Raw genomic sequence first — 19,821 nt, 5'->3', positions numbered from 1 at the left:
CTTTGTGTCTGTCCAGCAGCAGACCCGCGGGCTCCCACAGCTCAACAGCAGCAGCAGCAGCAGAGAGGAGTCTGGGGCCCGACGGCCTGTCACAGGAACAACATGTCATCAGCTTCATCGCTCCCCTAATGGCTCTCCTCTAGACCAGAGACAGTGTGTTGCCCCACCAAGGCGGCAGTTTACTCTGCACTCACACACACACACACACACACACACACACACACACACACTCACATGCGTACATAAACATTTATGCACGCACAAACACTCCTGCTGCCTACTCCCAGCCACTTACAGGCCAGCACTGGAGAGACTAGGAGGCCCCCTCATCAAAACATGCAGCGGTGCTGGAGATAATGTCTAGCCATACCTCTGGACTCATGCCAGGCCGCCCTCTTAATCTGTCGTCCATAGGAATCCCTGGACAGAAATACTGCCACGGGTTAGTAACGTTAGCCAGATGAAATATTCATCTGTTTGGAATAGTCCTGAGGAATAGTTCAACATTTTGGGAAATACACATATTCGCTTTCTTGCTGAGAGTTAGATGAGAAGATCGATACCGCTCCGTTTCCGGTATTTATGCTAAGCTAAGCTAACCGACTGCTTGCTGTAGCTTCATATTTAACCAACAAATATAAAATAAATCATCTCATCTAATCCTCTGCAAGAAAAAGATCTCAAACCATTCCTTTAAATATTAAGTTACAGCTAGAAGCAGGTTAGCTTAGCTTAGCTTAAAAAAAACGCAAGGGCTAAAAGCTAGCCTGGCTCTTTCTCGTTAAAATAAATGAACTTTTCCACAAAAAAATCACTAAAGCTCACTAAGTTATAACTCGCTGGCTGTAGCTTTTATATTTAGCATTCATACATGAAAGTGGTATTGAATTTCTCATCTTGGCAGAGAAAAAGTCAATTGCATTAAAGAGCATCCAATATTAAATTGGTGTGAGCGTGTTTGGTGAAAGGGTTAGAAATGTTTTTTTGTAATTTTTTTGAGGATGCAAACTATAATTAATATTCAGCATAGTCTCAAAATGTTATGCCTGCATGTTTCTGAGAGCCAAGTTCTGCTGCAGTATCTCATCCCAACCCTCAGGAGAACGAACCTTACACCCTCAGAGAGCAAAAGTAGTCAAGAAGTCGCCTGAACTGCTTCCCCAATAACAGTTCTCAGTTCGGCAGCACACACCCATCCCCGTCTGCTGGACTTCTGGCACCAGAGAGGGCGTAATCAAGCCTCTCTCTGCCCTCTCTCTCTCTCTCAGTTCAGCTCTAATGTTCCACAATCCCTTTGAAACTGCACTCAGCTACCCTTTCAATGAATTTCCATGCACTTTTTTTTTTCAAGGGCCACATATTTATTTTCTTTCCCTCTCTTTGCGGGTCCGAGTCTTCTCACGCTCACCACTGGAGCTAGGCGAGCCGCTGGCTGCGCTAGTTAGCTCATTAATCACTCGTCTGCTCTCCCTCTCCGTTCTGAGAAACAGAGTCACTAATTAATGGAAAGCACTTTATGACAAAACATTAACCATTAATCTAGACTTCCATTATAAGTCTAATAGCATGAGGTGGGCGAGGAAGGATGGGATGGAAATGGTGGAGAAGGGGGACACGAGAGCTGCGTAAAAAGTGTGTAAAAGCTCATTAATGTTAATGCGAGCATTAGCCAAGTTAACAACTGTGCAGGTTGATGGATGCTGCGTAGTGAAGACACATTTCAGATTATCTAAGTGTTTATGTGCACCAATGTAGACTCACATGTTGACTATTTATTTAAGAGAAAGTGGGATAACATGCAGTGCAGGTCCTTTGCTGAACTCACACTCAGAACATTGTAATCACATGCCATGTCCCACAGACCATTAGGTCAGTATTCTTATCTAACAGTGTCGCCGGATTGTTCGGCATAAATTCCCCTCAATTTGATATCCCATTATGCTTAGAGCACATTTGAGGTTTGACAGTATCCTTCCTTATCAACCAGTGCATTGGACGCCCTGTTGCTAGAACACACTGTTGCTTTCAGGGCATAACATTATGTCCAAGAACACTTTGTAATAACAGTTTGGCCAACAACTATTTGGGCGTTAGAGGTTGGGACAGCATAAGAGCTCAAGATTTAAGATCTGATCTAAATCTGTTGGTTTAAAATGAAAGCTCTGTTGTGCTTGTGCTGACACAGATATCTTCCATATACTTATCTATTTCTGTTTTCAGGTTTTCTGAGCCAAACAGGAAAACAACCTACCTGCCGTCCAATTATTATAGCATCTTGTTTCTTTCTGAATCAGCACGCTCACTTTAATTTTGTGAACATATGCAAAATCAAATAATACAAGTGTCTTTTGCTTCACCAGAGTCACAAACCACATGGAGTTCCAGTCAGTCGATATTGTAGCTCCTTTGGCAAAGCACCAACAGAAACCTTGTCCTGGGATCCTCACGACGCTGGGTCTGGTTTTGGTGAGGGCCAAGGCTGTAGGACATGATATTTGTGCGTTTGTTTACTTTCACAGTATTGTATTTTGTTTAGACTTCCATCGGGGGGAACAGTATCTGAGAAAACGAGGAAGGAAACGGGATGAAAACAAAGGAAGAGGAAGGGAACCCAGTATGATGGAGTCTGTCCCTCACTGATCCTGGTTCAGCCGGAGTCATGCGGACAGTGGCGCCACCACTGCAACTAATGGCTGTGGTTCCTCACAGAGGACCTTTTTTTTTTAATGAAAGCACAAACAACCAAACAAAGTAAAGAATAGAGGTAGGATTGATGTGGGCTGTGCCCAGGAAGAATATGTATTTTAGAGTTTACAACATAGTGGGTGCACCTCATCATTGGATCCTACAATTAATATGCAGTGTTGAGAGCTTATTTTTTAAGTATTTTATGCTTTAATTAGAGAGATTACAGTACAATGATTGCCAGTCTGTGGATTTGTTATTCGATCACCTCGAATACATGTATCCACAAATGAAGCACTTCATAGAGATGATGTTTCTCCAAATCAAGAATAATGTGAAGCAAACTCTCACTGACAGTATATATAGTATTTCTTCATGATTGCAGCTGCATGGCGTTGCTTTAGCCAGCAAATGTAAATGTACAAAACACGACTTTTATGCCTTCAAGTGCATAACCCTCCCAGTGAGGATTTGGCAGAAAACGGTGAGTAACTTCATATAAATGACCTAAGAGATCCTGACAAGATCCTAAGGATGTTTCTGTCATGATGTTGACGATTTTAAGAGTCAGAATCTTTGCTGTACTGATGCCGGAGCTCTCAATATCGTACCTGCTGGCACTGCCTTTGTTTTCAAGTCTCGCTTTAAACCTCATTTTTGGAGAACTGACAAATATCTGTTTGTTGCTTACATGATTGGCCTTTGTCGCTTATTTGTTATTTGATAGCAGACAGAAAGACAGGAAACATTCGAGGAGACGACGGCGGCGGAGAATGACATGAAACAAAGGTTACTGGCAGGAGCGTTGCAGTTATGTGCTTTATGTCTACATTACCCACAATACAACTCAACTGCCGACACTTTGGTCTGTCGTATAGCAGCTAACAGAGCCTCTAACTGCTAGCCTCAGCAGAGACGAGGAGCGGACTACAGAGGTCTGGTAAACTCACTTCTTTCTAACTCCACATCAACAGTTTTATCTAATTTTAACACGTAGTCTTCAGCCCGAACTGATGCTGACTTAACCCTTACATACTGTTAGGGTCAAATTTGACCCGTTTTGACATTTGACAGCAGTAAAAATACCCTAAACGTCATTCTTTTAGCCTGGAAATTGATGACTTTTCCTAAAGTGACCCAAAATACACAAAAATGAAAATATTTTAAAATGTTATACTTTTGTACACTGAGGCTGTTTCGGGTCAAATTTGACCCGTATCTATTAAAATGGATTTTAGATCTACCAGTGTGGGTCAAATCAAGGAAAATTGTGGTTTTAGGGAATCTTGTAACTGTGAAACTGTACAGGCCATGTTTGTGTGTATTTTTTAATGGGACAGTGGTGACAGAGTTCAAAGAGACACTGTCACGAGAACTGTCTGTGTTCCCACGACATTTGCGCAGGTTCCCGCAGAGACACCTGCTGGTCTTTGGAGGGGCATGGGGGAGCCTCGAAACAGTGAAATAGTAAAACAGCACAGGAGTGATCATGGTGCACAAAGGGAACAGAGGTCATCCACAGGTCAGAGGGTGCCCTGTCACAGACACAAGATCTGCACCTGCAAGCACCAGCACCTGCACCTGCAATGTTATCAAATAATCTACAATGTAACACATTTGAATCAATTTGGGTTGGGAGGGTGGTGGTGGTGGGGGGGTTCATAACATTATAAAGGTACCTGAGCTGCCATTTCAGTGACTGACATCATGGCAGCAAGAGTTAGTGTGCAACAGGCCCTTGATCTGTTCTTCCAAGATGAGGAGGTTGATCGTGATTTGGAGGATGTGTCAGAGCAGGGAGATAATTAGCATTTTATTATGTAATGTTTTGTGTTCTTAGTGGTAAATGTTGAATTCATATTGATAATCATGATTTCATATGATATAGCAGTAAGGACAGCGTTTAATGGTTGCAATGATTAAACATGGTTATATTATAAATTCCAACAGTTTATTAAGGATTTATCATACATTTAAAATTTGGTATAGACACTTACTATGAGGGAATTCTTGGTCTGGGTCAAAATTGACCCGAACCATACTGTGAAGGCATTCAGTATGAACTTGCGTAAGGGTTAAGTGACATCACATGAGGCAATTTATCAAATTTCACAGCTTCTAGAGCCACAAAAGGCTTCATACAACGTTTTTCACATGTGTAATAAAACTCCCCCAGACTTGCAAACAGACTTTAATGTGTAAAATCGGTGGAGTTCCCCTTTCAAAGCACTCATCAGGTAAAGATGCAGTTAGGGACGGTGTTTTGGAATGTAGCACCTTGTATTTATTTTAATATTGACATGAGACCATCTGAAAAAAGGTGTTGCCTTACAGTGATGATCACACTTTGGCAGCAGAGCTACATTTTAACTCCAATATAAAAAAATGTGCAGTATTATTTTTGATTTATGTAACAGTATGACGACGAGATAGATCGTTTTCAGGGAGGTGTTTATGTGCAGACACCTACTTCATCTTTATATAATTATGTTATAGTCCGACAGCATGTTCCATAAAATAAACAAATATAGTACATCAATGTGCTGATGGCTGTGGCACATTAATTAATGAGACATTACTTCTGTGGTTTCATGGATTTGCCTTCGGTTTGCAGTTGGTGACAAACAGGAGCAGATGACCGGCTGACAGGAGACGGAGCGAGATGTTAAACAGAGGTGACAATCTCTAAGGAGGGTTGAGTGTTTGTCACCAAGTCTTATGGTTACACACACACAAACACACACACAGTCAAATGCAGCAGGAATTCTTGACAGCTTCCCTTTAAGGCCACGGTGGGAGCTGTGATCGCTGGCCGGTGTCGTCTTTAAGTTCAAGGATAATGCTGCATTTGTTATTAGCAAGACAGCACTACTACTAATACCAGCCAGTCCTTCACTGAACCCCAAACTGTGAGAAGGGTTTGGGTCAGTTTAGTTTGAGTCAAAACAAGGCCAAAAACACAGCCTAGATCATAAACTATAAGCAGACTACACCCACCGCTCTGCCAAACACACTCAGAGAGCTCTGATTCTGTTTACACAGTGGAGGCTAAATGTTCAAGGGAACGCACTCTGCATCGCATGTAATTGCTTGTGATTCTCTCTCTTCACTTCAAAGACAGGGAGCGCTGTAGTTCAAGGGTCAAAGGCTCGACTGTTGCCCAAATGCCCCCCAATTTCCTGTTTTGTCTGGGTCTGTGAGTGTAAAGGGATCTAAAATGCGAGGGTCATGTTCTGCTGGAGCCAATGAGACAAAAGGCTCCACTTCAACCCTCTATCTCAGGTTTAATGCTTTTCGTTAACTTCAGCATTTATTTTCTCTGGCTTGTATAATGTTTTTTTGTTTTTTTCACACACAAAGCCTGGAAAATGGAATGCAGCTTCGACTCCCACATTACATCTTGTCATGATGAACCCTTTTTTACTGCCGTGGTAAACAAGAACCTCTCTCTCCCACTCTTTTTCTTTTCTCTCCATCTTAAATCAGCAGCCAAGACAGGAACGCTCACATGCAGCAAGTTATTTTGGGAGATACTTCTCTGTTTTGTGTTGCACCTCCAAGTAAGAGCGGAGACAATGCCGTGCTATTGAGAAAAAGGGAAACGAAGAAAGTTTGCAGATGAAAACGTTTATAACAAAAACAATCATGTGTCCTTTCTTCAGCCACAAGGAACATTTTTGTTAAAGCTTTCACGGGGGGAGTTTCTTTGTAGACGATTGGTTCAGTTAAACATGTAAAATCTCAATTTCTGCACATCTTCCTACAGAAAAACAAACAGAAAACACAAAGTACATATGTGATTTTTGAGGGGGTGGGGTTACATGCAGAAGGGCCTCAGTGCTAAATTACACTGCAACATGGTCCCTCTCAAAGCCCACATCTGGGATTGGCCCTGACAACTGGATGCCGTGCTGCTCTAATTTTGGTTACTTTGTTTATAACCCTATAATAGAGACAGTATAGGACCACACGGCAGGAATGAAGGAGGGCAGGACGCTTGCAAAGTAAAAGCAGTCATTTTGAAAAAAGCGTTTGAAGACTTTAGGATGAGTATAAATTTAGGTAAAAAGAGCTGTTTGAATTCTTGTATGTAATAAATCAAGGCAAACTTTGAAAATGCCTTTCTGCTTTGTTTCCTTTTAACAGGACTCACAGCATCACAGTGATTCCTCTTGAAACCTGAATGCAGGTTTTTGCTTGTTGAGTTGAGCATCTGAGAAATCTGTAATTATATTGGGAGCAGATCTGGGCTTTGCAAGCCCACTCACTATCTCTGGAGTCTGAGCATGAACATAATCACTAAATACACTTTGTCAACACTGAAAAGAAAGAGTGAAGTCACTTAGCAGACTTTATGATAAATAAAATGTTTCCCCCGAGGACAAGGCTCAACTCACCGGATGGAAACAGAAAAGTGGTTGGCTATTCTTCCGTATTTGGGGATTAAACTGTCATCTATGCACTGATTTGTCAGCTTTAATCTTAAATCTCTAATCTCAGATATGTGACCAGTTTTAGGAGTTACTGTAAAAAAACACAGGTGGTGATGTCTGATTTGTTGCAGCCAGTACATTTTATGTGATGTTCCACTTAATGTCATTGTCTGACATTATCTCGAACTGTATTTCAATTTCAAATTAATAACAACCTGCCTGCTGTCCTCTAAAGCCTGAAGCTGCCGCGTCATTCTTTGGCTGCAGCGCTCACGTCAATTAAATGTACATTCAAATAATGCAGGATGTCAAAACTAATTATTAAAAGGATTAAACAAGGTATTGTTTGGACTAATAGCTCAAATCAAAGCATGAAAAGAATAAACAGGTTGGATTTTAGTTGTCAGATGCAGAAGGATTACATGACTATGTGGAATGGGAACATCCTTGCAAAACACACTGGAATATATTCAGCAGTCAGTTAAACTATACTAGAGCTGAAACACTGACTTACTTAGTCAGAAATGTTTTAATTTGCTTATCTATCAAACAAAGTAAATATATTTTTGGATTTTGTTAGACTGAACAAATCTACTTGGACTTTGGAAAATGGTGGTGAGCTTTTTGTTCACTATTTCGTGACATCTTACATCAGCAGCCAAGACATGGACGCTCACATGCAGCAAGTTATTTTGGGAGATACTTCTCTGTTTTGTGTTGCACCTCCAAGTAAGAGCGGAGACAATGCCGTGCTATTGAGTAAAAGGGAAAGGGAGACAGTTCGCATATGAAAAAGTTTAGAACAAAAACAATCGTGTGTCCTTTTTCCAGCCACAAGGAATCTTTTTGTTAAAGCTTTCATGGGGGAGTTTCTTTGTAGACAATTGGTCAGATAAACATGTCAAATCAATATTTCTGCACATCTTCCTACAGAAAAAAGCATTCTCTTATGCTCTATTAATTTCATCAAGGTACAAAAAGCTAATTTCAGCCTCCTGGGGAAAATGTAAACTATCGCTCAGAACTTTAAGTTCTGATTGAACGTTAACAAAAAGAAACTCTTGAAACACATGCGACGATCAACTCCACACACTGGAGGGATTTCTTTTATTGCAAAAAAGTTATTTATTAAAACTTGAATTGTATCCAGTTGATTCTTAGAAGACTTAGAGGCTCACGAACACAATCAGCTCTGTGATGAAGGATCATCGATTTTCTTTTACATCAAAGGGATTTTTTGAAAAATAAAATTTAGAGAAAACAAAAGACATGCCATGACAATACGGGCACCGACAGAATATCTTCAGCTGGTCTCTTGACTCATTCTCGTCACTGTGTCATGTGGGTTGTTAAGGAACGTTTGATGGAAATCTGCAGGGGGCAGTGTGGCGGGATTGTGCAAAAGCAAAAAAAACTCTTACATCTCTGCATGAGGATAAATGAGATTTGGACCGTAATAGAGAACGCTTCATTTAATAGCTTCGGGAGGAAATTGGATTACAGAAGAAAGCAGAAAAACAAACAAACATGGAAAAGAAGATTCCACAGTATCAGATTTGGATTGAGTTTAACTTAACAAATTTTCTTCCTGAATAACTTATGAGTTCCTCGCTATCTGTATATTAGATTCTGTGTATAAAAATACTGCTCCGTCTGCCCCTGCAGCATCAGAATCTCTTCATCTGTCTGCGCTCTTGTCTCCTCTGCTTCTTCTCATTCACTTCCTCTGGTGCCGACGGGCTGTCTGCCATAAACCAGGGGCCCAGGAAGGTCACCCACAGCAGGTGGAGGGCTCGGGCCGGGGCCTGACACACACACACACACACACACACACACACACAAGACAAGATCAAGTTATGAGACAAGAAGAAAGAAGAAAATGAACAGCTATCTCACAGGATTTATCAGGAACATTGTCTTACCAGCATCCAAAGATACCAGAAATAAGAGGAGATTGTGCTGAGCACTTGGACTATGGCTGTGAGCAGGATGACGTCCTTCAGGTGCCTAAAACCAGAACACACACAATAATACATCACTGAAAATTATGTTTCTGTGCACATAGAACAACTTTGTCCTCTTCAGCAAGGACTAACACAGCATGTGACTGCTATTTATTTACTTTAATATTATGCAAAAAAATAATAATATATCATAATCAAAATGGTATTTGTGCCGTCCATAGGGTTACGGTGCTCGTTTTGCTTTGTCCGCTTGGCTTTCACCTCACTATAATTGCGTGTTTTCTGCTCTCTGTCCGCCATTTCCGTAGCTTCCTCTTGGCTTTGTGCTTACAATGTGGCACCTGATTTCTACGTTTTCATAGAGGTTGACGCTCTGAAACGTCCCGAACACGGCAATACAAGATGATACAGGCAGAGGGCAGGGTCTCTGCAGATACAGACACACACTTCTAGTGGGTCATAAGTGATGAGTAAGAGGGACTACTTTAGTATCTTGGAAAATCCTATTCATTGTGCCTTTAAACGAAGATATAAGTTCAGTCATTCACGCAGTTGAGGAGGGCGAGCAGTATTCTGAGCCCTGGGTAATGTCTGCAAAGCTTCCTGTGCTCAATATGCTCCACCAATGAGAGGGTTAGGACAAAACTGATCACAAAACACACCTGAATAGAAAACCATGTGCACGTCCAAGTTGTTTCACATAGCAATATTGTTTTCATGCGGACGTAGACTTCCTCTCCCCACTATACTTGAACTCTATTTGTATTTTGGGGACTACTTACTCTGCCATTCCCTGCTCCATGTTTAAGTCTATTCCTCCATCCAGGAGACTTCCGTCCTCACCAAACACTGCCTTGGCCATGGCCGACATGGAGCGGTAGCTCCCGACATACACTGCTAGTGCGAACAAAAGCAGGAGCTGCAGGAGGGATGCAAGGCGTTAGAGCCGGCGAGGGAGGGAGTGCATCAGATGTGTGGTCTATTGAGATTTTAAATGATATTGATTACACGCACTCACCCATGTCGAAAATGTAGAGGAACTGTAGAAAACCAAAAGATTAACGGCAACATATATTGCCTGAGGAGAAACAGCAGAATATTTATGGGTTTGGATGACATGGCAGTGTGATGGTAGTGGTGGGAATCAATTAGTTGTTTTTGATCTGCAACTTTTATCATTTCAACGTTATTTCTCACTATTTTCTAACATTTAATAGACTAACAAAATCAATCTATTATCACAAAAATACTTTGCAGATTAATCAACTATGAGAACAATCATTAGTTTCAGCCTTACAGTAGATTTTTCGATATGATTTCTATCAAAGTATTCATTTCTTTAATATACTTAGTAATATTAGATCATTGCCAACATTGCTGCAAACCAACGAGCAGGGCTGCATCGTGGTAATTTTGGTACAAGTACCATCTTTTTTTAGGCATTTAATTCACGGCAGTAGCCAAAAACAGACAATTTTACAATTGAATTTCAAAATATATTACTATATTAAAGTTGTATTCATCATTATTTCAATTAAAAATTACATGTATCTGTATTGCCCATCCCTAATCCGTAACTGATGTGACATAAAATAATGTGAAACACCTAAAACATACGGTGATGATCTGCAGCTTGCATGAGATTCAAGCAACTTGCAGAACGGAAGTGTTTTTAAAGTAATGAACAAGTTTTGATCCAGTGAGGAAGAATTAGGTCAACACGAGTGAACTAACGTAAAGGTGATACCACGCGATCGAGGCCTGCAGCGTCCATCTCACTGACATTTCTTTTGACTGTAACGACACAAAAGCAGCGTCGAGGTTCTTACGTTAGCTCCTAGGATGACTCTGGTGTAGAACTTTTGAGTCGCCTCGTTCTCCTCGTAGATCTGCTTCTTCCCCTTGGTGCCAACTTTACCTTTGGGCTGTGGGGCAAAAACACAGAGAGCGGTTTCAGGGTTATGAAGCCGTTTATCAACCACACCAACTAATGACCGCATTGTGAGTAAATACAAGTGCCAAACAGCTTATGGTGCTTGGCTAATCTTCCTGCTCTCTAAAGGGAGTAAATATAAGTTGATATCTGACATTTATTAAAAAGATTCTGCTAAAAAAAAACACCAAATCTGAAAAGCTAAAGATTTGTGAATGTTATGTGTTCTCACGTCTTAAGATTTATTAATATATTACCTACAGCTAATCTTAAATAAAAACCTGAATAATAATAAAGCTCGACAACAACTTTGGAAATCAAATGTTATATAGATTTTATAGTTTGTCCTTAAAGATGTTTAGCATCGGTATCTAATCATTCGAAAACAGACGAGCTGAAGTTTTAGTTATCTTATTTATTTTAAATGGGAACAAACTTGAAGTCAATTTTGTAGCTCGAGACGCTTTTCTTGTATATAATATTTTTTTTATCAAATTTTTGAGTGATTAATTATTTCCCAAACATATCAAAATCATGACAACAGAACTACTTTATTTACAACTTTTGCTGTAGATCTGTGAGTGCACATTTATTATGTTGCTTTTGAAAAACTTGTATATTGGTTAAATGCAATGTGTAATTAAGATACTATAAAAACAAATCTGATAAGTAGTAGTAGTAGTAGTACTAGTAGTAGTAAGTAGTAGTAGTAGTAATAGTAAACTAATGACCTGGAAGTGTTTAACCATTTTGACACATCTTAACTGTGATTCAGCTCAGTAAAATGTGGAGGTAATGGGGAGAAAAATGACATATATCAGCTTTATTTAAATGTGTATTCTTTCCTACACACAGACACTAATGTTTTAGCTTCTTCTGCAGGTTGTGTCGGTCTCACTGTTCCCGAGTCACCTCGCACGGCAGCGTCATCTGTAGTAAACCGTTTTTAAGTAAACGTAGCAGTGAATCAGTCACTTGTTCCTGTCTCACTGTGTCTCTCTGTCGCTGCTTTGCATGTGTCTCCGTTTCTCTCACCGCCATTCGCTCTCTGACCCGCTGCTGTCGATCTCTTCCGCTGCGTCTTCTTTGACATCGACCTGTGACCCACCGCCGCTTCTCTCCGTTATTGTATTATTACTGCATCAAGGAAGAAACTCACAAGTCTCCCTGTGGTGAGCTTTCTTGTAACACATCAGCACTCGGGGCTTCTGATCGATGGGAGAGGGGAAACATATCCGGCGCATGAATATGTCGTCATCGATTACTATCGCGCGTGTGTGTTTGTGTGTGGTGTGTGGCGAGAGGGCACCATCTGCTGGTCTAAAAATAATAAATAAATAGTCAAATGAATGACGTTACCAACGGAAAAAGATCATTATAAGAAGATTTAACTTTAGTTAATTATTCTTATTTATTCAAGTCATTTTATGTATCATTATTATTAGGATACAGTCTTTACAATGAGGCCTTCTTGATTGCTTAAGTGTATTTTTTGCTGCTGTAGCGAACAAATTTCCCCTTGCGGGATGAATAAAGTATCTATCTATCTATCTATCTATCTATCTATCTATCTATCTATCTATCTATCTATCTATCTATCTATCCATCCATCCATCCATCCATCCATCTATCCATCCATCCATCTATCTATCTATCTTATTCATGCACGAGTTAATGTTTTTATCATACTGTTTAGCCAAAAACAAGGCTCCTGTTGTAGCCTTAAAAAAAGATAAAACACTTTATTTATTTGATTTGATTAGATTAAAATAAACGTTATTGTTATTGCACATTATACTGAGACAACGAAACAGTGCAAAAAGCAGTAGAATAGGGTAATATAGGCCACATATATATCTTGGTAATGTTAATAATAAATAATAATAAAGAGTAGATGACTATGCTAAGGTACAGAGGCCTTTATTATGAATAGTGTGAAAGGTGCAGCAGTTAGGCAGTGCAGTTATACGAGTGTGAAAAGAAAATACGTTTAGGTCTAAAGGTTTACTTGTATTAACATTATGTATGATTGTTTTTCACCAATAGTGTAAAGATCCTTTGAAAGCAGTAAGAATGACTTGGGGTGCCAGTTTAGAAAAACACCTTGACTGTTGTTTGCTCTCCTAGGATACTTGATCCTTTATCTTTTAAGCTTTAACTGAAATTGACCTATTTACTATACTTTCCTTCTAGAAATGACCTCATAACATGGATAATATGCAATTACCAACATCTTATTACTGTGTTTCTTCTGTCCTCATGTTTTGTGTAGCTGCACAGCTGTACAGCTACACACACTCATTATTACAACAATTTTCATTGTAAGCATTTGGGAACCACTCAAAATGTAAACAACAAAGTGAGGACAGTTAAACCACCACAAACAAGAGTTACACCAAACATATTGTAAAAATGAATTAATACAACAATAAAGTTACTGGTTTTATAGAAGCATGGTCAACAATTCTGTCTTGTGACCCCTTACTTACTTATTTTATTTAAAAGCAGTGTCTTGTTAATCTTATACTGTACAATATGATCTCAATCAGAGAACATTTTACTGAAGTAACAAGGACTGTCACTTTTGATATTTCAAGTAGGCCTACATGTTTCTGATCATACTTGTGCACTAAGACGTTAGCTGCAGGACCTTTACTTGTAGGCCTAACATTATTACATAGTGGTCTGATAAAATCATAAAAGTTTCTAGAATTTGTTATTGTTATTATAAGTATACAACGTATAAAATAAAGTATATTCACCTTGACGTTCCCTGTTCAGTTTTTCGCGATTACGTTTTTCACCCTTCTCGGCCACCGTAGACGGAACTGGCGAACCACTTCTAAATAACAACAGTAGCTGCTGCAGCTCTCTGACTAAACTATTATCAAGCCCCGGCTTCCCGCACAGCTCATCAAATGGGAGTACAGTTAGGCAGCGAACAACACTCTTGAACTGACACACTTTTTAATGCCACAAAATGGAATTCTTGTTGCAGGTGAAAATAGGCGCTCTGGTCGGTTTGTTGCTCTTAACTCTTCTTTTTGGATTTATTCCCGCTCGAGTCAAATGGTTCAGAGACACAAACGGGACAGGTCAGTATTAGTGTTTACTAAGATAGCATTATTCACTGTTAACTTATTCATATTTCAAAGAAGTCCGGGCATTGGAGTCGTCTTAAAATCTCAGTTGAACAGTGATTGATTGGCTTACGTGTTGCTGTATTGCACCGATGCCGAAGTAAAAAGGAAAAGTCGCTGATTCATTTGCGGTTTTCATTTGTATTCTACGATGTACTGCGATTTGCAGATAAACAAGCCAACCTCTAATGTTCACAAATGTTGATTAGGTTTGGTGAAACGATCCTAAGGAAGATTAGAGGAGGGTGTACAGTGGTTTCGTTTCACCAGCCGTCGGTCTCACTGAATCACATGATAGGTGTCGTAAAGTCAATGAACCGCTATTGATTCTATCACCTGTGACTCAGAAACCATTAACCCACTGATAACAGAACAGTGGTCACGTGGTTAATACCAGGGTAGATTTCAACCAGTCATCATATATTGGGATGAGCTCACACTGTTTACTAATTCCTGTACATTGTTATTTATGTGAACATAAATGTGCAAATTCACTACGACCATTAACAAATCCTCCTGTCCTGCCTGGAGTCACCTGACAATGATGTAATGTGTAATAGCAGACTCAGCAGGAGATGTCTGGATGGTGAACTTTGGCTTTTTTTCACTGGAACTTGGAAGTGAGAGTATAATTTCTCTCCATTACATCCGCATGTGATTCACTGCTCTGCTGAGTCAACTGGACTTCTGTGCTTTCATGATCATCATGTGTCACATGATCTTCTAACAATTGTTCTAACTTTGGAGGGATGGCGGTGATTTGATAAATGTCTGAGGTGTACCATCAATCCCTCAGTTTATAGTGATAATTAGTTACATTCAACCAAGTTAGAAAATGTAAAGTGCCCCATTCACTCAAAGAGACGATCATGAATCACAGACAGATTTTCACAAAAGCAGAGTTAACACATGACTGAGGCTAGAAAACAGGCGTTGTTTACTCTGCACTTATTTGCATTTTGTCTGTAGTAATTGAACCATTGTGTGTAAGTTCATGTGGAAACCTAAGAGATGTTTTTGTCTTTGCATTTGCAGACACCCACCGCACAGTTCTGAGTCTGATCAGCTGCTTTGCCGGCGGGGTTTTCCTGGCAGCATGTCTTCTCGACATCATTCCAGATTATCTGTCAGACATAAATGCTGAGCTGGATGCTCGGTTGGTGGAGGTACGTCCAAGTGTTGATTGATTGATTTGGACAAACCTAGGGTGTGAATAAATCATCACGTATAATATATATAACAATTGTCTTTTATTGAAACTGTATCAGTCATGACAATGTATGTCAGTATTGTTTTGATAAATCTATTTATTTAGTCTATACAATTTTAGAAAGTAGTACAAATTCATAATAATAGAAAACAGAACGAAAGCAGCAAATCCTCACATTAGAGAAGTTGGGGAGTGCTAAGGCAATTTTATTTACTGTTTTTATTCTCTTAAAGAATAAATAATAGCTCAGCCATATTTATTATTCGATAAACATCGAATAAACATGTGTGTAAGAACACGTGATTGACATGTGTGTGCTTCATGACTTAAACAGCTATTCCTGTTGTTTTTTCGATGTAGCACTTTTAGATATCCCATCCTGTGTGACTGAAGGTCTTTATAGACGTACTGTACTGTAATCTGTTTACTATCAGTGCTTCCTTATTCGTGACTTTATAGAACGGAGACTGCAGCGCATTGATCTCTCTGTCGGTCTCAAACAGACCAGTTTCCCTCTTCCAGAGTTCATCATGGCGGCCGGCTTCTTCATGGTCCTCATACTGGAGAGGATTGTCCTGAACTGTCGGGAGATGAGAGGGACTCAGGAGGAGAGGGCGCCCCTCATACCGGACAACAGAAACGGGCACGGGCTCGGACACGGGCACGGACACGGACACGGACATGGAACAAGCCCTGATCTGGAGGGCAGCGGCCACCACGTCCATGTTGACTTTCAGGCTCACTCTCCCTTCCGCTCCTTCATGCTCTTCCTCACCCTCTCGCTCCACTCGGTTTTTGAGGGTCTTGCCATCGGCCTGCAGAGCACAGACTCGAAGGTAAGAAGACACAGACACCTGATGCTCAATGGGTCCTGTGGAGTTGTCCTGTAAACAAACAAAGACATGTTTGCATCCACTGTTGCTCACAATAATGCATTGGGTGTATCGAGTGCATTTCCTTCTTCAAACATTTGTAAAAAGCTTTAAAATCCATGTTCACTAGCTTGCAGTTTTCTTCTTCCCTACATTTGTGAGTGCATTGCAGCATATCTTGGTGTGTTACCACCACCCATAGATCAATGGAATAATGTACCTGCTCATTGAAAAACAGCTCCATAACCCTCCAAGAGGCCTTTAATCTGCTCAAAGTTCCAGAGAATATACAGCATTTGTCGTTTTTTCTACTTTCTTTTTACACTTTTAACATTTTTTTTAATGTAAAGTTACCTCTGTGGGTCTTCTGGCTTAATTACACGACATGCACTTTGTAAACATTTGTCTTAGAAAAGTGCTGCACTAATAAAGTTGGAATCTTATTCACAACATTCCCATGTAACCAGAAGAAAGCAGGGTTTCAGTTCATAGCTTCAGGACGCTTTGGCAGGAAAGGAATTTGGCTGTCATGAGAGTCAGATCTGCACCTCGTGGTCACAAGACAACCTAAGCAGGCTGAGCATACGATCAATGTGCCCTCAGGACTTTTCATCTACATGCAGTTCTGTGTTTCTTATGTGTCCACTCAGTTCCAAATTTTCTTCACTATTCAGAAAAAAAAAAAACTTTTGGCAGTAAGTTACTGTATGAAAGCGAGAGTCGGCTTATCGAGTAATTTGATCCGTGCAGTGGTTGTATTTTTCAGCGTGCTACAGTTATGTAGAAGAGTCCTCAGGAGGTGGTTGGTGGACTCTTGCAGCCCTGTTGGATGAGGTTACAGGTGCAGAAGAGTTTGGTGTGAATTAAATAAACAACATCGGCCCGTTGAGTTCATGTTCATCTCCAAAACTGAGGAAGTTGTCCAAACAGAACAATGGGCTCAACTGATTATACAAATTATTCAGTTACCCCCTGGGAGTGGGCGACACTGAAAGATCCTCTGTTGAAGTACATCTAAGAATATCTTACTTTATATTTTGATGTCCTTATTTGTTGCTACACTGTACATTTTATTTAGGATGAAATGAGAAACAGTTAATGGATAAAATAATGATAATACAGCAAATGAAACCCCTGAAAATCTGTGCGCTTCATTGATAAAGCTAATATAAAAAAACCTAATCTTGCTATAAAGCATACCTCCTCTTTGAATTACACCAACAACCTTAAATTACAAGATGACATCAACATTTACTATTGCTTGTGTTTCTATGGAAGCTTTTAAAGGATTTGTTCTTTGTTTCCTCCAGGTATTGGAGATCTGCATCGCCATTCTTGTCCACAAAAGCATCATCGTGTTCAGCCTGTCGGTGAAGCTGGTCCAGAGCGCCGTCCGTCCGCTGTGGGTGGCTGCTTACATCGGAGTGTTCGCCATGATGACGCCGATAGGCATCGCCGTCGGCATCAGCGTGATGGAGGCTCAGCTAGCGGCCGGGGCGCTGATCCAGGCCGTCCTGGAGGGGCTCGCCGCGGGGACGTTTATTTACATCACCTTTCTGGAGATCCTCCCGCATGAGCTCAACTCCCCCGGGAAGCAGCTCCTCAAGGTGCTCTTCATCCTGCTGGGCTTCAGCATCATGGCAGCTCTGACGTTTTTGGGCTGAGACGGAGACCGGTCGTCGTCTCAGCCGTCGGGACTTGACCCGGACGCTCTGTGGCAACTACTGCAGCTCACACAAACTTGACTTTTGTACTGAAAGACAAACTTTCTTCATTACAAAAGAACTCTGGAGCTTTTAATGTCCAAGGGAGCATGACGACAGATGTTGATGTTGTATTACTTTTATTACAGTTTTTAAAAATTCATAAAGGAGGAGTCGGGGCGGTTTATGTTTATATCATTTCTTTTCCAGAGGTGTTTATGTAAAGAGGAACCACTTCCTGCAATGATAAGTTTGTTGAAAGACTGAGAAAGGCACAGAGGAAAGAAGTGGCATTTCTCAGAGTCCCCTCATTTATCACTTGCCTTGTTTTGAGACATGCTTTGGACCAAAAAAAGAGCCTATAACCTTTGACATTATTGAGAAATCTACTGAAACAAAGGGTCATGTTGTGCGTATTATTAATTCAATCAGGTCAGAAAATCAGTCCCACCACATCTTTAATGTTTACATTTTACTTGAAACTAATTCCAACTGGAAGCTTCTTCTTTCCATAAAGCACTGTTGGTGCCTTTTGTTGAAGTGTTTCATATGATACGTTCTTTACAGCTGGTTTGTAACTTCATGGTGTTTCCTCTGACCAGAGTGTATTTGGTAAATCATGGTATTTCAGTGCACTGCTTTAAGAAGAAGTTTTCTATTACTTCTCAAATATCAACATGTAATATATTTGTCCAGTAAACTAGTGTATTGTAAACTGACTTTCTGATGCTTTAAGAAGTTATATACCCAAAAAACAGAGAAGAGATGCAATGATGAAGAAAATATTTGGGATTTCTTTTTATGCTGTTTGCAATTCCCCTATCACGAATCAGTGATAATCTCCACTAATGAGCAACGCTAAGATGTAATTGGCTTTTAACAATCCACCATTTAAACAAGCTGATCCCTCATTTACATTATTTGACTTTTGTCCCAGTTTAGTCCATTTAGTTTGTAACTACAAACCAAATGCTGCTTTATTAAAACACGTTCTATGTGTAGAGTGCTTTTAGTTTTCTATTTTGGTTGTGGACAAATAAGGAAGCTTTAAATATCAGCACAAAGATTTTGCAAACTTGTGATTTATCGTATTTCCCTTGTGCACATACTTGTATTTGTGTCTACTAATCAAACCAAGCAGGACACCACAGTACTTCACATTGGGTACTTTAATTCAGCCTGCTGACACTAAAAGTGAACGAGTGTATGAAGTCCATGTATGTAATTACACTTATGAACCGTCTCTGTTTAGTCACAAGACCATCACAGTCATGTGATGGTCAGATGTTGGAACAAAAAGGAGGAAGGTGTGGGTTGGTTGTCACAAAAACGTACACAGCAAAAATACCAGCGTTTCACAGAATACCAACTGGTGCATAATGTGTGTTTGTCATCAAACATCAACTGTCAAGTAGACCTACATGTATTGTTTTGTGCCTTATGATTGTTAATCTCATGAGAGAAACAACTTTGTTGTCTGTTATGTAAACTTGATCAGAGTAAAGATAAAGGAGGAAGTTTCTGCCTGTTTGTTTTCTGTGTGCAAAAGTTGCTTATAATTAATACGGACATTCTTTTCATATATCTTCAATTTACTCAAATCACTCTTTCAGAGATAATATTGACATATTTCAAATATTTATTGTATAGTAATAAATAATGTATATTGATAGGTTTCTAAATGATATTAGGTTATACAATTTGAATATATAGATGTTAAAACATTTATTTTGATACACTTTATGTTAATAGGGTCCCAAAATATCACAGTTAACTGCACTAAAGTGTAGTCAAGTAGCTGTTATATAATAGATTAAGCGTAATGTTAGTATGTTAGAAAGATGAACACTTATATATATAAACTAATCATGAATGGAAATG

General features: G+C 39.8%; 2 protein-coding genes across 2 annotated transcripts; one reads left to right on the top strand and one right to left on the bottom strand.

Annotated features, from left to right (window-relative positions):
* Positions 1 to 8,199: 8,199 nt before the first annotated feature.
* Positions 8,200 to 12,240, bottom strand: tmem208 (transmembrane protein 208). Its single transcript, XM_079165613.1, has 6 exons — positions 12,051 to 12,240; positions 10,912 to 11,007; positions 10,101 to 10,160; positions 9,865 to 10,001; positions 9,041 to 9,125; positions 8,200 to 8,923 (listed from the first exon to the last, which is right to left on the bottom strand). Exons 1-6 carry the CDS (start codon positions 12,054 to 12,056, stop codon positions 8,786 to 8,788), a joined length of 522 nt encoding a protein of 173 aa, XP_079021739.1. The 5' UTR covers positions 12,057 to 12,240; the 3' UTR covers positions 8,200 to 8,785.
* Positions 12,241 to 13,873: 1,633 nt separating this feature from the next.
* slc39a1 (solute carrier family 39 member 1) lies at positions 13,874 to 19,456 on the top strand. The gene is made up of 4 exons (XM_079161898.1): positions 13,874 to 14,110; positions 15,191 to 15,321; positions 15,869 to 16,201; positions 17,548 to 19,456. The coding sequence occupies exons 1-4, from the start codon at positions 13,996 to 13,998 to the stop codon at positions 17,899 to 17,901; spliced, it is 933 nt and encodes a 310-aa protein (XP_079018024.1). The 5' UTR covers positions 13,874 to 13,995; the 3' UTR covers positions 17,902 to 19,456.
* Positions 19,457 to 19,821: the final 365 nt, after the last annotated feature.

This window comes from Pholis gunnellus, assembly GCF_910591455.1.
Source record: "Pholis gunnellus genome assembly, chromosome: 1".
Taxonomy (NCBI): domain Eukaryota; kingdom Metazoa; phylum Chordata; class Actinopteri; order Perciformes; family Pholidae; genus Pholis; species Pholis gunnellus.
This window is presented reverse-complemented; position numbering and strand designations above follow the sequence as displayed.